General features: G+C 49.1%; 1 protein-coding gene across 6 annotated transcripts in view; it reads left to right on the forward strand.

Moving 5' to 3' along the window:
• The window catches only part of DAPK2 (death associated protein kinase 2), a 118,723-nt gene that overhangs the window by 61,609 nt on the left and 41,482 nt on the right, over positions 1-15,632 (forward strand). For 4 of the 6 annotated variants that reach the window (XM_082737272.1, XM_082737274.1, XM_082737277.1 and 1 more), the window contains exons 3-4: positions 4,465-4,686; positions 13,574-13,712. In XM_082737272.1, the coding sequence (XP_082593398.1) occupies positions 4,465-4,686; positions 13,574-13,712 (361 nt within the window). The remainder of the gene's footprint in view (positions 1-4,464; positions 4,687-13,573; positions 13,713-15,632) is intronic. The other 2 variants (XM_082737276.1, XM_082737275.1) reach the window with 1 other exon arrangement.

Genomic DNA, 15,632 nt, shown 5'->3' on the forward strand with positions numbered 1-15,632 from the left:
TCACTTAATTACAGGAGAGTGTGCTGGCAGAATTATGGAGGCTAGTTTGTGTCTGGTGGATTGCATGTCCGTCACTAAACCGTGCTATGTGACTTCAGTCCAGCCCCAGGCTCAGAGTCTCTCACACACACACACACACACACACACACACACACACACACACAAACACACACTCTGCCCCATGCCTCCTGTCCTTCTACAGTACTAGATGATAAAGTCCTTTCTCAGGCACCATTTATGACTTCTCTTGTGACATGGCCAGGCCAAGGTTTCTCACCCCTGCTTGACAAGGGAGGAAACTGAAGCCCAGGGAGTTGAACTGTCCCAGGTCGGGGGTAGGGCTCTGACTAGAACCCATGTGGAGAATAAAGGGAAAGCCTTTACTTCTGTTCAGTTTGTCATGGGCTCTTTGGAGCTTTCTGACTGAAGCTTTCTGAGGTGAGACCTCAGGGGGCAGGTGGAGAAACACAAACCAAGAAGGCAGTGCCTTGCCTGAGCCCATGAGACTCTGATGGCAGGACCAGGAGACTGCCGGCCCTTTGCAGTGTGAGACCATGGGTTGGGTATTGACTGCAGTGTTGTGGGGGAGGGGGAGGCAGGAGGATTGGAATATGCATGCTTTTCACATGTGTGTCAATGTTTCAGCATTCCCAGAATTTCTGATTTAATATGGGTAATGATTGGGTGGCTCCTCTCTGTTCCCTCTCTGGATGGCACCCCGGGTGGCTCTGTCCTAACCTAACCTGGCCTAGAGAGGCCCTCACTGCCTACCCTTTGCCCTCATAGCCTAGCTGGGCAACTTCTGTGCTGTGTGACCTGAGCCCCTGGCTTTGGAACATCCAAATGGACAGATGAGGGCCCATCCATGAGTCAACAGGGCATAACAGAGAGGCATCTCTTCTCTGATTTTTTTTTTTTTTTTACACCTCTACTCTGATTTTTGCATTTGCTGTGGATACAGTGACCAGGGAGAGCCTGAATGTAAACTTCTACTCCTGGTACCCCCAAAGCCTAGGGTCATCTTCTGTCTTGATTTGGAGCAGTTCAACACCAGACCTGTCAGGCAGAAATGGCCCTAGTGGGAGAGACCGCACTCCTCTCCCTCCCTCCCGTACTCCCCATCCTCCTTCCCTTGAATGTCAGATCAAAGAACCAAGGGAGAAGGTAATGAATACTGAAAAGGACAAGGAATAAAATGAGTAATAGCAGTACGGTTTCTTCTTCCGTAAAATGCAGAGAATCAGAAGACTGTGGTAAGTGGGTTTCTCAGCCCCCGCCTGCACCAGTCACCTGGGAGGTTTTTAAATATCTCCGTTCCCAGACGGTAGCCCACCCAGACCCAGGAGATGGGAATCTCTGGGGATGAGACCCAGGTAGCCAGTTTTGGAGTGCCCTGGGTGATTCCCGTGTACAGCCAGTTGAGAACCACTCCTGGAAGGGGCAAGAGAGTTGGTTAACTGCTTAGGACAAAGGTATCCCTGCATCTAGCTATGCACTAGAATCATGAGGAAGACTTTAAAAATGACACCGACTCCCTGGCCACACACTGCTCACCATGTAGATCAGTGACTTCTATGGTGCCTCTAGCTTGACCTTCAGAGGAGCGGTAAACTGGTAACAGTTAGAATAGCTGTCATCCATTAGACCTGACTGTGGGCCAGCATTGCAGATGTTTCCAGTCACCACGAGTCCCTAGTAGGAAGTCATGATTCCCATTTTACAGATGAGGAAACTGATGCTCAGAGCAGGTAGCCACTTGCCCCAGGGGACAGCATAAGTTTCCCGAGTCCAGGCCTGTCTGTGCTGGAGTGCTGCTTTTGCTGCCCAAACCTCTCAGCCTAGGTGCTGGCCCTCATGGAGCTATTCTCCCCTCTTTCCAGTAATGGTCCACCAAGAAGGTCATCAGTGGCCTAAGCTCTCCTTGGGCTCCCCTTGGACTCCCCAGGGCAGGTTGAATGGAGGACCCCTCCCCCAGGAAGAGAGGGGAGATGAGTGGTGTTCTTTGGTGTTTGGCTTCATTATTCACCCACTCTCAAAATTCCTGCTTTTGGTGGGAGGAAATGGCCTGTATATTAGGACTGACCCCCCCCAGTCACCTCTCATGGCCATCCATAGTTGCTCTCAACAAGGAGAAAACTCAACCAGGAAAAGCAAACACTCATTTGCTTTTTTTGAGGCTCTGAGGAATTTTTAAGTCATGTCATACAGAAAAATGCCTCTGTTTCCCTCATAAGTCAAAGTGGTGGAGCTTTCTCAAGGTGACTTAGAAATATTTCTCTCAGCTTTACAAAGATTCTGTGCCTCCACATCTGTGTTCTGTGAGCTTAAACAAAATGCTTAAAATCCTTAAGCTTTGGTTTCCCCATCAGTCAGCGGGAAGGAGTGAGCCCTGTCTGCCCTGAGGGCTGCTGACGCCAGGCCCCTGAGATGTCAGAGAAAAGAACATGGCTGTCCTGACATTGAGACTTACAGTTGCCTGGGACTGGAAGCTTTGTCAGGTGTTTGCTGCCTCCGACTGAGGGACCCAGTGTCCCTGAGGCCCAAAGTAGCTCCAGAGGACCAGCTGTGTTAGAAATCTCACTGACTGTGTTCACTCTGGCTTTGAGAGGCCTGGCTTCCCTCCACCGGCATCAACCCCTAGTGTGTAGACAGCTAGGAGCCAATATTCAGGGCATAAATAGCTGAAACTTTAGAATTAGTAGACAGTGTAATATAAATTTGGTTCCATAAAACCATTCCTGACCAGCCTAGACCAGCTCCCAGGACCCTCTCTTTCCCCAGAGCTTCCTCTTGTACCTGTTGTCTGTGCCTTTGGTCCCTGCCCCTTATTTTGTCGCACAGGGCCTGGCACAGAGCAGACACTCAGGCAGTGCTGAGTGAATGGAGGATGAGGGCACGGAGAGTTACGGGAATATGCGTCTGGTGACGTCTCTAAGGTGGTTGCCATAGAATGCTATTTAAGTGTTGGCATATCTATTCCTTGCTTGCTCTTGACTTTTTTTTTTTTTTTTTCCACTTAGGTTTATTTTGAAGGCTCTCTCCCTGAGAATTATTCTAGGAATGGAGTGGTTCAGATGTGAAGCTATTTTCTGAGGTTGAGGCAAATATCTGGAGAATTTCATTGTGCATAACTCTTACCCCAGAGCCACTAAGAGAGTACATTCTGCCTGTGGAGTATGGTGCTCCCTTATTAAGCCATTAAACTGAACCTGAACACTTTCTGAGTTCTATCTTAAGAAGTGGGTATTGTGGATGAGAAAACATGGGGCACTTGTGGAAAATGATGGAAGAAGAGTGGGAGGACCCCAGAAGGAGGCGACCACTGGGTCGTCTCCGGGGACTTAGAGCTGCCCACCTGCCTTGCCCATCTGAACTGAGATGGCGAACAGCAGGCTGCTGCCCTTCCCTGTAGAGTGGGCTGTCCTTGGAGCACTCAGAGAAGCTGGCTCAGGGCCACCTGCCATTGGGAGGGACACCATTTCATGGTAACTGTATTGGTTGCCAGAGCGAAGCATTTCTAGGCTCAAACCTGAGGGGCACTAAGCACGGTCTTGACTTCTATAACTACTTAGTGGCTTTGTGGACAGTGGGCTGGGCCCCTGGCTTGGCCATTGACTCTGTGATGACCTTACACTTGTCTCTTGACCTCTCCTACGCATCAGTTTTCTAACACTTTACAACTCTGTGGTCCCATTAGCCCTCTCACCATGGCGAGCTCCCACTTATTGTTATTAACAGTGTTAGACTGCCTCCATCCACCTGGCCTCCACCAGTATCCTACCAACCCAGCCAGCATGTCCTCTGGCCTTGCCCTTACTTTAAGGGCATCACCCTCATCTTGGCTCTGCTCTCTTACTGTAGACCTGCTTTGGTCAGGTCATTGAGATTTTATTTGTTGGGAGGAGGTTGGGAACAAAGGTAGAATAAGAATATAGGGAATATGGAGATATCACAGTTATAAATCGATGGATTTGTACTTGTATCCAGATAAGGATGGAAATAAGTAACTGTTACCATTAGTACTTTGACCATGCCGAACTGATCTTTATGTTTTTCCTTTTTTAAACTTTACATGACATAATACAAGCTTCTGGACCCTGTGGTTTTATCTAGTGGATACTGGACTTAGGTTCTAACTGAGACTTAGGAACGATGAGGCTGTGTCATCCTCATCAAATCAGTAACCTTCCAGGGCCTCAGTGGTCACATCTGTGCACTGGGAATGACAATACTAACATTCATTCCTAGTAAAGGTGAAGGATTCGTATGAACAAAAGGGAAGCCCAGGACCTGCCCCATCTCAGCCACGGTTTGAACAGGCAGGTGAGGATGCTGGCTGGTAGCATGATTTGTCCTACCCTTGCAGCATGACTCTGAATTAGTGTGGCCTGGGGACTGGCAACTAGGTCACTTCCTGGATGGACATAGTAACAACCCAACTGTGCCGGTCTGTATCCCCCACAGCGGCCAGTTTGCCATTGTGAAGAAGTGCCGAGAGAAAAGCACAGGGCTGGAGTACGCGGCAAAGTTCATAAAAAAGCGGCAGAGCCGGGCCAGCCGGCGGGGCGTGAGTCGGGAAGAAATCGAGCGGGAGGTGAGCATCCTGCGGCAGGTGCTGCATCCCAACGTCATCACGCTGCACGACGTCTTCGAGAACCGCACCGACGTGGTGCTCATCCTGGAGCTGTGAGTGGGTGCCCGGGACCCCTGGTGGGGGGGCAGGGAGGGTGCTGGATGGTGCAGCCACAGGTCCCAGAGGGCAGTAGCAAGCAGATGAAATCAGCGGAGGGTTGTTTCCCTTGGTTACCGCCCCCGCCCCCTGCAATCTGGGTCAAAGTAGGTGGGTTTGCTGAGTAGTGGGGACAGGGCTAGAGTCTAGGTCTGGCTTTCATTGGACCCTGGGGATAAAAGGGAAGCAGTGGCTGGTGCTGGGGTCATTTCCTGGCTGAAGAGCTCAGGGGAGGACGTGGCGGTGGGGGTGGGGGGGACAGTGGGGGATAGGGTGTAAGAAGGTGGTGGGAGGGAAGGAGAGACAGTCTGGGAGGGGTCTTCTCTGTGAGGAGGAGAGAAGCAGTCGTGCTCCAGGCTCCAGAGAGCCCTTCTCCACCCCTTTCCTGAGAAAAAAATCTCCGCATTTGTGCTGTTTGATGCCTTCATTATCCTAATAATAGCTGTTATTGAGAAGCCCCACCCCCATGGTAAGCCAACTATTTGTCAGGTGCTTCATGTTTGCCATCTTGTTCAGTCCTCACAAAGACTCTTGAGGGAAGTGTCCTACTAACCTGGAGGGCTTACTTTGTTTTCACTGTACTGAGCACTTCTGTTACCTTACTTAATCTTCCTAACAATCTTAGCACACAGAAGCTCTTATTCTTCCCATTTTACAGACAAGAACACTGAGAAGCCAGGTTGCTTATTGGTCCCAAAGCCAGAAAGAGGCGGGGCCAGGACCTGAGTCCACAGGCTTGTGTTGAGTGTGAGGTGGGATGGCCTTAAGCCAGCCTCGTGGGGGGAGATGTCACAGTCTGGTGTCCCTCCAGAGGTGTGGCCATGGAATGTGGAGATGGGACTCTGGCAGACAACAGAGTTTGAGCTGGACTGTGGCACAATGGCTGTGTCCAGTCAAGCAGCAAGACCCGTGTTGGGAATATTCTGAGCCTCACAGGCATCTATGCATCTGCCGGTTAACAGAAGCGTGGTGGCATTTATTTTGGTAATCCCTGACTTTGTGACCTTGGGCCAGTCACCTCCTTCCTCTGAGCTTCAGCTCTCATCCATAAATGTGGCAGCCACCCTTCCCCTTCCTACAGGTTGGGTGGATCACCTGACATTTGAAATAATTCTAGTTTGAGAGCTAAACCCTTGTATTACCAGGATATAGATTTACATAGCAGATGGCCATTTGCATACTCTTGCATTGGATGCTTAAATTATTCATCTCTCTGTTTAAATGCATAAAATCACTCGTGCTACTCCTTTCTCACTCCAGCGTCCTTCATGTCTCTCCCGTGGTCTTCTCAACAAGTCACACTAGCTGGCAAATACCTCTGCTGACTCAGCAAGCCTCGGGGTGTCCTGCAGGTGTGGTCAGCCATGTGGACAGCCCGAGGTGTGGCATCCTGTGGGGCTCAGGGGGAACAGTTGGCACACTGGTTCCCAGCAGAGTGAGAAGCCCATCTCTGCTGGGAAAGCAAGGCCACTGCTTTAAAAAACTTTCCAGCAACTGAAAAGAAATTACATTCATAATCCTACCACCCAAACATAGCTATTTATGTTTTTCTGTGATTCCTCTCAGTCTTTATCTGTTTGTATACAATCATTGTACTTGTACAATTTCTTGGTCTGCTTTCCCCCCTCAGTTAGCATAATTTCACAAAAAGGGTTTTTTCTTTTAACTGAGTGTATCATGTTTCATTGAATTACATACTCGTGTATCTTTATTGTTAGACATTTGGTTTTTATTTCCCAGCTTTTAACCATTACAGATTTTATGGCCATGAAACAACTTTCTTCTCATAATTTCCCACCTTTTTGTTTGTTTGTTTGTTTGTTTGTTTGTTTGAAATAATCCTTTTGGATCAGTCCCCAGGAAGGGGATCATTTTCATAAAATGAAAGAATTTTATTCTTTAATTGCAGGGGAAATCGCCTGCTTCTCTCTGTTTGTAAAACCCTAGGAGTTGGGGTCTGGGATGCTCTTGAGATGTCTCCGTTTCTCCCAGCAAGGCTCCTGGTCTGTGACAGTTATGTGCCCTCTTCTAGTGAGCTGTCACTGTCCATACCACTGGTTGTCACCAGCGCAAGCTGCCATGCTTGCTCCGTTCTGTGTACTTATAGTTTCTCTGTCTCCTTCTTTTCTTTCAAGCTGTCTCACTGCTCTCACTGGGGTCTGAGAGGGAGGATCTCCTGACAGAGAAAGACTTTTTGTGGGCTTTTTGGTGGTTGGACTTGGTGACCCCTCTTGGGCTGTTCAGCAGCCTTTGGCAGCCCAGTCCTCATGGTAACCTAATAGGTCAGTGGGTTTGCCCAGTGCTGGAACATGAGTATTAGTGCCTGCCTGTTCAGTTGAAATGGCAGGTTTTATGGATAGGTCTACCCCAATCCCACTGCCCCTCTCGGCAACTGCGGTCCAGTGCCTGGCACACTCTGCTTTCTATTAAAGTGACCGGTGCTCAGAGGACATGCCCAGCCCCGATTTGAGTCCCTTTTAGCTGTTGTTCCCCCATCCATGACCTCCTTAGCAGCAGCTGCCTCCAGTCAGGACTGTTGAAGGCAAAGATGGGAAGGATTCGGTTTTGCCATATAAGCTGACTTCTGTATACCATAAAGAATATTTTCAAAATCTCAATAGATGAACCCATGTCATATGTGGAGTGTGCTCTGGAAAATGTAAGTCAGCCCTGGGAGTTTGGACAGGCCCTCCATCCAGGCCCGATGGCTCTAGTACCTCCCGGATCCCCAGCGAATGGAAAGCAAGACCCGGGCGGTTGCATTGGAGAGAATGACCCGGTAGCGCGCCCCAGCGTGTGGGCAGTGCTTCCCAGTGCCCCAGATTGAGTGCTGTTTCCTGGGCCTGAGCAGCTCTAGCAGCATCCTTCCTCAATCACTGCCCACGCAGATCGTTTTAGCGCACGTTCACAAACCAGTCAGGGAAGTGTTTCCAGCAGGCAGAACAACTGCAAGAAGGGAGATCAGCAGACCCGGAAGGGACTGATCCTGGGGATGCTGAGAGGACAGGACAAGAGGCTCAGACTATTAGGTTTTGCTTTTCATCTTTAAGCTAAAGAGCTTTGGGATGTGAGAGGAGAGACCTTTGGGAGGAGACAGGAAGCTCCAGGAAAGAGGTTTGGGGGCTGAGAAGCCCTTGGGAAAAGCTGTGTTAAGGGGAAAATGAATAAAACCTTGAGGAGAGCTGCCAGGGCACTGATGTGAGTGTCCCCAGCCTGGGTGTCCAGACTTGGACATTTACCGTGGTGACCTCATCAGTCTTCCAAGAACGCTTCCAGGACTCTCGGGGGGGAGTCTGGGGACTCCTGTGGCTATTCCCTCCTTTATCCGAAGGAGACCATGGGTTACCCGGTCTCCTGCCCAGATCACACCTTCAAATGGAGTGGCTGATGACTGTCTCCCAAAGTCCTCACCCAGCCTGGGCCTTCACATCGGTGGCTCTGGGTGACAGGACACATCCCCATTATCACGAGATTCTTTCACACTTGGGGAGCTTTCTATTTAAGGTAAGAAGGGCTAGGATATGCCTGAGGCAGCAGCCTCACAGAACCCAGCAGGGGCTGGAAGGACGGAAAGCAAGGGCCAGCAAGAGGGGACGCTGTGGATTTGAACATGGGCACAGGGCTCCGGACAGGTCTCTTGCCAATGCCACGGTGTCACTTCTGTATGATATGGAATATCCTATATCATGCTGAGAGTTTTAATGCTTTTTCCCCTTTGTTCTTTTAACCACCTACCTTCTATTGAATGCCTTTGTTACACAAGGTGCTGTGGAAGTGAACATAACGTAGCTGGGGAGAGAGACAGACAGCTAACAATAGCGTGATATGAGGGATCCAATGCGGCTGAACAGGGATGTCAGAGGACTGCCCACTACTTGGGGAGGCTTTGATCTTTCCTCATAGCACTAAGTCAGGCTTTATAATGTGGAGACAGTGCGGTGAGAAAGACATGGTAGACTGGGGCTGAGAAGATGCGGCTCTGAATTTTGGTTCTGTGACTTACTGTGTGACGTTGGGCAAGTCTTACTCTCTTCGGGCCTCTGTTTCTCATTTGAAAAATCAGGACAGAAGTTCCATCTACTCCTCTGGGCGGATGTGAGTTTCAAGGGAGAGAATGGTCAGGGGAAGCACGGGTGGCAAACTTTGAGTAGACTTGGAGTCAAATGCCCTTCCACCACCGGCACGCCTGACAACGATATGGTGTGTGGTGTTTACTTCCAGGACTTCATCAGGGGTCTCATAGCACTTGTCCAACCCTACAGCAAGATTCCCCACTCCCGGGGGCCATAGGCTGGGTATTTTTTTTCTCATTCCTGATTTTTTTTTTCACTCTTTTTAAAAAATTTGTTTTTTAAAAAATATTTTATTTATTCATTTGACAGAGAGAGAGAGAGAAATCACAAGTAGGCAGAGAGGCAGGCAGAGAGAGAAGGGGAAGCAGGCTCCCTCCCTGTTGAGCAGAGAGCCCAATGCGGGGCTCGATCCCAGGACCCCAAGATCATGACCTGAGCCGAAGGCAGAGGCTTAACCCACTGAGCTGCCCAGGTACCCCATCCTCATTCCTGTTTTGCAAGAAGAAAAGCCAGGCCCCGGGATTCTCCTGTGCCATACCCTCAGGGGAAGGTTGGATCTATGTTAGGGAAGGATTGGGACCACCGTCCTGGTTCTTTGACTGGACTCAGGGTTACTCCTTCAGCAGCTAACAGGAGGCTCCACTTTCCAGCACCTGCCCAGGAGGCGGTAGGGCAGAGAATGGCCTCACCCCCGAGACACATGGAGAAATAGTGCACCAGCCTCATCCCAACACTGAGGCAGCCACCTCGGGCTGTGCCCAGCTGAGGGAGTAGAGGGACAGTGAGGCTCTAGCAGCCAACAAGCTCTCAGGCGCCATCTCACTGGCGCCTCTCTCAGGCTCTCTTCACCCCTTTACCATTTCTTTAAATATTGACTCAGCATCTCTTATGTGGCAGACACTAGCCAGAAAGATGAGGACCTGATCATGACTCCTGCCCTTGAGAAGCTCACACCCCAGCAGGAACAGGGTCTTCTTTCTGACATTCATCTGTCTGCCAGAAGGAGATATTTTTAACCCCATTTGACAGATGAGAGAAGACTAAGGTGGAGAGTGATGTGCTAGGCAGCCACAGAACCAGTGCGCCAGCAGGCCTGCCCCTCACCTCCAAGGCTGGCCAGGCGCAGGGATTTCCTGCCACATACATGCCCTGTACGCATCCCCCCACTCCCGCCCCTGTCTCTGGGCCTTTGCTCATTTCCCGTACTCCCCTGGCCAGGCTTTTCCCAAGCCTCACTGCATCCCCAGCGCCTTCTCCCACACTAACCACATGTGACAAACAATACCTCATGGCGGAAGCCCTGCTGGTGGAGTGCTGACACATGCTGGTCACTGGGCTGAGTGCCTTCCTTATAGCACCTTATAGCACCAGCCCATTTGCTCTTCAGAACGAGGTGAGCATGTAGACATCCTCATTACCCCCAGTCAAAGAACCCTCTCAGCCATGCCTGTCAGGGTTAGGGCAGCTCCTCCCCAGTCACACGTTCGCCCGAGGAGACAGTGTTGGACAGCGGCGGGGGCCTGGACATGGCCTTGACCGCACACTCCCCTGCTGAGAGACCTTGCATGGCCACTTCCCTCCTGTGGGCCTCGGTTTCCTCATCTGTTATGGAGGAACTGCCAGGCGATGATGGTCATAATGTGGGAAGGCGGCTGAGGGAGATCCCAGAGTCTGCCCCCACCCCCCACTGTGGAAGTTTACGGCTAACTTCTGATTATAGTGGATTTCAAATACACAAAAGTAGAGAGAAAAATGTAAGGAACGCTCATATGCACATCACCCAGCTTCAAATGATCAACGTTTTGCCAGTCTTGTTTTATCTAAAACTCCTACTCCCCCCACCTGCCCCTACCCTAGCTGATTGTTTGCTGGAATATTGTAGAGCGACTCTCAGACAAAATGTCACTTTACATATAAACATTCTAGTGTGCATCTCTCATTGATGACAGTTTTTTAAAATGTGGCCATCGTGTATCTATCCCATGACAGAATTATCCAGTTGGGCCTCGGGACCACTGAGGCTGTCTACGCTGCAGTCCATAGTGATGTTTCTCTGATTGACCCAGAGATATCTTTTTATGGTTGTTTTATTTGAATTAGCATCCAAGTGAGGTCTGCACACTGCATCTGGTTCTTTTGTCTCTTCCGTCTCATTTCTCCTGTACCAGTTTTCTTTCCCCTTCTTCCTTGATGCTATTGATTTGTTGGAAAAACTAGGTCATTTGTCCCGTTGATTGTCTCACAGCCTGGATTTGGCTTATTCCTTCCTCATGCTGTCAGTGAACTCGTTCCTCTATGTCTTGCATTTCCTGTAACCTAATGGCTAGATCTAAAGGAGATAACCTCCATATTGGCACAGTTCAAGAGAAATAGAATATGAACCATATATGTGATTTGAGATTTTCTATTAGCCACCTTGAATAATAAGTAAAAAGAAATAGGTGAATTAATTTTTATCATATTTTATTTACTCCTATATATATATATATATCATTTTAACATGTAATCGATATCAAAATCGTTAATGAGATATTTCACATTCTTTTTTCCATATTCCATCTTCAAAACTTAGTGTGTTTTTTTTTTTTATTTTTTTATTTTTTATTTATTTGTCAGAGAGAGGGTGAGGGAAAGCAAGTAAGCACAGGCAGACAGAATGGCAGGCAGAGGCAGAGGGAGAAGCAGGCTCCCTGCCGAGCAAGGAGCCCGATGTGGGACTCGATCCCAGGACGCTGGGATCATGACCTGAGCCGAAGGCAGCTGCTTAACCAACTGAGCCACCCAGGCGTCCCACTTAGTGTGTTTTTTACACGTACAGCACATTTAGCTCATTCTCATGTAATGGTTAGCATGAAATATGATCCTATCAAAACAATAAAGTTGTGTTTGGAGTAAACTATTTTATACCCCTTCAGTTTTTGAATGAAAATGATTTCAAATGAAATAAAATTTAAAATTCAGTTCCTCTCGATGCTCAGTAGCCACATGTGACTAGTGGCTATATTGGACAGTGTTCATAGAACACATTTCCATCACGACAGAAAGTTCTGTTAGCTAGCACGGAGCGAGAGGCTGAAGCAGAGGTGGGTGTGAGATAACGTCATGGGTGTTGCTGTGTGCTTGTTCTTGGTACCCCATCATGTCCAGGGGTTCTGTTTTTCATGACACTGAGATTGAAGAGTGGTTCCGTGGGTACTTCTGAACATTTTTTTTTTTAAGATTTTTATTTATTTATTTGACAGAGAGAGACCACAAGTAGGCTGAGAGGCAGGCAGAGAGAGGAAGGGAAGCAGACTCCCTGCTGAGCAGAGAGCCCAATGCGGGGCTCTATCCCAGGACCCCAGGTTCATGACCTGAGCCGAAGGCAGAGGCTTAACCCACTGAGCCACCCAGGTGCCCCGCTTCTGAACATTTTTAAAGAACAGTGAAAAAGGACATTTTGGTGCTCTTTGTTTAGGATGAACTAGGCAGTAGGGTATAAGTGAGTCCCCAAATTGGGACAGAAGCCATTCTGGCCATTTAAGAATCATCTGAGGACACTTGATATGATAGAGTGGTTGAAAGTCATCCTGCCTGGGTTTGAATCCTGAATGCCACTTACTAGCTCCATGACCTTGGGCCTCTGTTTTTTCAAACACAGAGACAGCCTCTGTTTTTTCAAGTAGGCAATACTAGTTCTTAGCTCGTAAGGTATTGTGATGGTTAAATGAGATAATATGCCTTAAGTATACATTATGCACAGAGTAAGTATTCAATGAATATGAATTAACTAGTATTATTTTTTTATTGTAAAAATATAGGTTCCAAGGCTTAGGGGCTGGAGAATCTAATTTGTTAGGGTCTGTGGTAGGACCTGGGATATGCATTTAAAGCAGGTTCCTCAGGTGATCCTGAGTTCTTGGACACTTTGGTCCAGATCTCTTCCTAATATCTTTCCCTGGGATGACTCTTGGCTCTGTCCCAGCCCCAGAGAAGCACATCCTGGCTGGATACCCTAGCATCCATCAGAGGACAAACCAACCCAGTAGGGCTATCAGATTTAGTGAATAAGAATCCCCTATTTTATCTGGCAACCCCAAATCCCTAATTCTGATAAAACTGTAAACTAGGCAGGAGTGGGGGGTGGGGGAGAAAAAAAAAACCTGTAAACTAGTATTTACAGGAGAGGTTGTTTTTGCTCTGTGGGCCTCCATTCCTGCCATATCTACCATAAGGTGCAAGAGAGCGGAGGTTGAGGACAAGAGTATCATGGTCAGGTTTTTAAATGGGTCTAGAACCCATGCCTAGATTCCCTTCAGCTTTGAGGAGGCCATCTTTTGTAAAATGAAAGAAAGGGCTCAGGAGCCGTCTTTCTCAATCTGCTCATCCTGCAGGAAGGGAAACTAAGATCTGCCTGAAGGGGGAAAGTGAATTGCCCAAGGTGAGTGGCAGAGCTGGACTAAAACCTGAGCCTCCAGTTTCTGGCCCAGCATATGTTCCTCTTTGTCACTGCACAGCACTGTTTCTGCCCTCTGTCCCCTCAGTCACGGGGTGGGGAGAGGTAATACCAAGGGTAACCCGAGATCCTTCTGGTGACCCCCTAAGAGCAGTTCCTGCCCTTATGATCCAAAGGGAAGAATGCAGTAAATAGAAGTAAAGTCGGTTCCTGGTGCTGGTTGGACAGAACCCCAGAGATGGGTGAGGGGATCCTGCTGTATGTCCAAATGGTTGGGGTCCTGGTTAGGAGCTGCACCCACGGCCTAGCCCCCACCCCACCACTGGTGTCTTGCAGAGTGTCGGGAGGAGAGCTCTTTGACTTCCTGGCCCAGAAGGAGTCGCTGAGTGAGGAAGAGGCCACCAGCTTCATCAAGCAAATCCTGGATGGTGTGAACTACCTTCATGCCAAGAAGATTGCTCACTTTGATCTCAAGGTCAGTGAGGGGATGTGGGAGAAGAATCATTTTAGGAAGAACGGGCCCTGTCCCTTCTGACATTACTGCTAGGAAGGGATCAGCGCTCCTTTGGCCATCCTCCCTCATCTCGCCATGGAAAACTCTGAGCTCCTAAGAAAAATATGATGCCTCAGGAGGCGTCCCTCGGTTTCATTTTGCATTATCAGGCTTTCTTCACAGAGGGGCTGGTTGCAAGAAGCTGCTTCTTCAGACCACAGGTACCTTATCTCTTTCAGACAGTAGTAGGTGGGGTGTCATTTTTAAATAATAGACCACTGACAGGAAACGTGAAACCAAGCACATGTCACAAGGCTGGACTCATCAGTAACCAAGAACGAACTCAGGAAGAGGCAGAAGTCTTAGCGTTCAGGCAAGCACTGCCAGGGTCGGCTGGCTGTCTGGGCCCCGCACAGCCTCAGGGCCCCTGGCCCAGAGGTCATCGGTCTTGGAGCCTAGGGACCGCTGGCTGCCCTCCCTGTTCCCATCTCCTAACGTGGCCACAAAGCTGCTTCCAAGGGGCACTGATCATTTGTGGTAACTGGTAATCAGGGTTGAGAAAGTTCACTGCGACCACATAGGAGCTCAGAAAGCAAGAATGTGGTCAAAGTAGAAGGATCAGTTCCCGTAGTAACTGAGCTCAGTTTAGTGGACTAATGAGCCTTTACAGGCCCCTGAAGCATAAAGATCCTCTAACCCGGGATCAGAGAGACCTATTTACCCAGGGGCGGGGGGTGGGAGGAAGACCCGTTCAGTTTTCTATCCAGAAAGTCCTATTGTGTTTCAAGCATTGTGCCGTGTGCCTAGGTATTTCTACAGATATACAAACCAACTAAGGCCCTGTCTAGGCTCAGTTCCTCTTTTCTAGGAAACCTAGTACAGGAGACAGGAAAGAAACATAACAACTCTTAAGTGCTGCGATAGGAGGAAGTATAGGGGAGTCGGGGAGCTCAAAGGAAAGGGCATCTGAGTCAGACTGAGGTATCCCAGAGGGCTTCCTGGAAGAGGTGATATTTGAGTTGAGTTTAGAAGGACTGGCAGGGGTTACCAAAGGTGAAGGGTCTTCTGAGGAAGAGAGGCTAGCAGTGTATATGGAAAGAGCACAGTGTATTCAGGAAAGTACCGGCAAAGAGTAGATGTTCTGAATGACAGAATGAACAAGCCAGGAGGAGAGCACAAGGCAGACACAAGGGTGTGAGAGCTAAACCAAAGAGGTTGAACTTTACCCTGAGGGCTACAGAGTAGGGAGTGGGGTAGGGAGGGAACATGGAGGTGAGGTGAGTGGATGTGTGTTTCAGAAGGATCTCTCTCTGGCTGAAAGGTTGGATAAAATGGGGACACCTGGAGGCTAGCTGGGGCCTAGCTGGGAGGCTAGTGCCCTAATCTGCTGAGGGTGTGGCCTGAGCCGGCCTTTGGCCTTCGGAGTGGTAACACTCTGAGTGGGAAACCGTCTACCTGAATTGTTCTTGTGTATCCCTCCTGACAGTACTGTGGACAGTTAACTTGTGGTTTTCTGTATCTTGACTGCTTCCAGGAGCCTGGCCTCACTCTTTGTCTTTTCTCTACCAGGTCTGGTAGAGGTAGGAGGAGTTGTAATCCCATAGGTACCATGACGGTAGCCCCTTCATGCTGTTTAATAACTTGCTTGTGTGCAGGGCTCCTGGGTGACTCAGTCATTAAGCATCTGCCTTCGGCTCAGGTCATGATCCCCCACATGGGGCTCCCTGCTCAGCGGGAAGGCTGCTTCTCCCTCTCCCACTCCCCCTGCTTATGTTGCCTCACTAACTGTCTCTCTCTCTGTCAAATAAATAAATAGAAGAAGAAGAAGAAGAAGAAGGAGAAGAGGAAGAAGAAGAAAAGAAGTCTTTAACTTGCTTGTGTGGCTGCTGTGGGGAGGGGAGT

The sequence above is a fragment of the Mustela nivalis genome, assembly GCF_964662115.1.
Source record: "Mustela nivalis genome assembly, chromosome: 6".
Lineage (NCBI taxonomy): Eukaryota > Metazoa > Chordata > Mammalia > Carnivora > Mustelidae > Mustela > Mustela nivalis.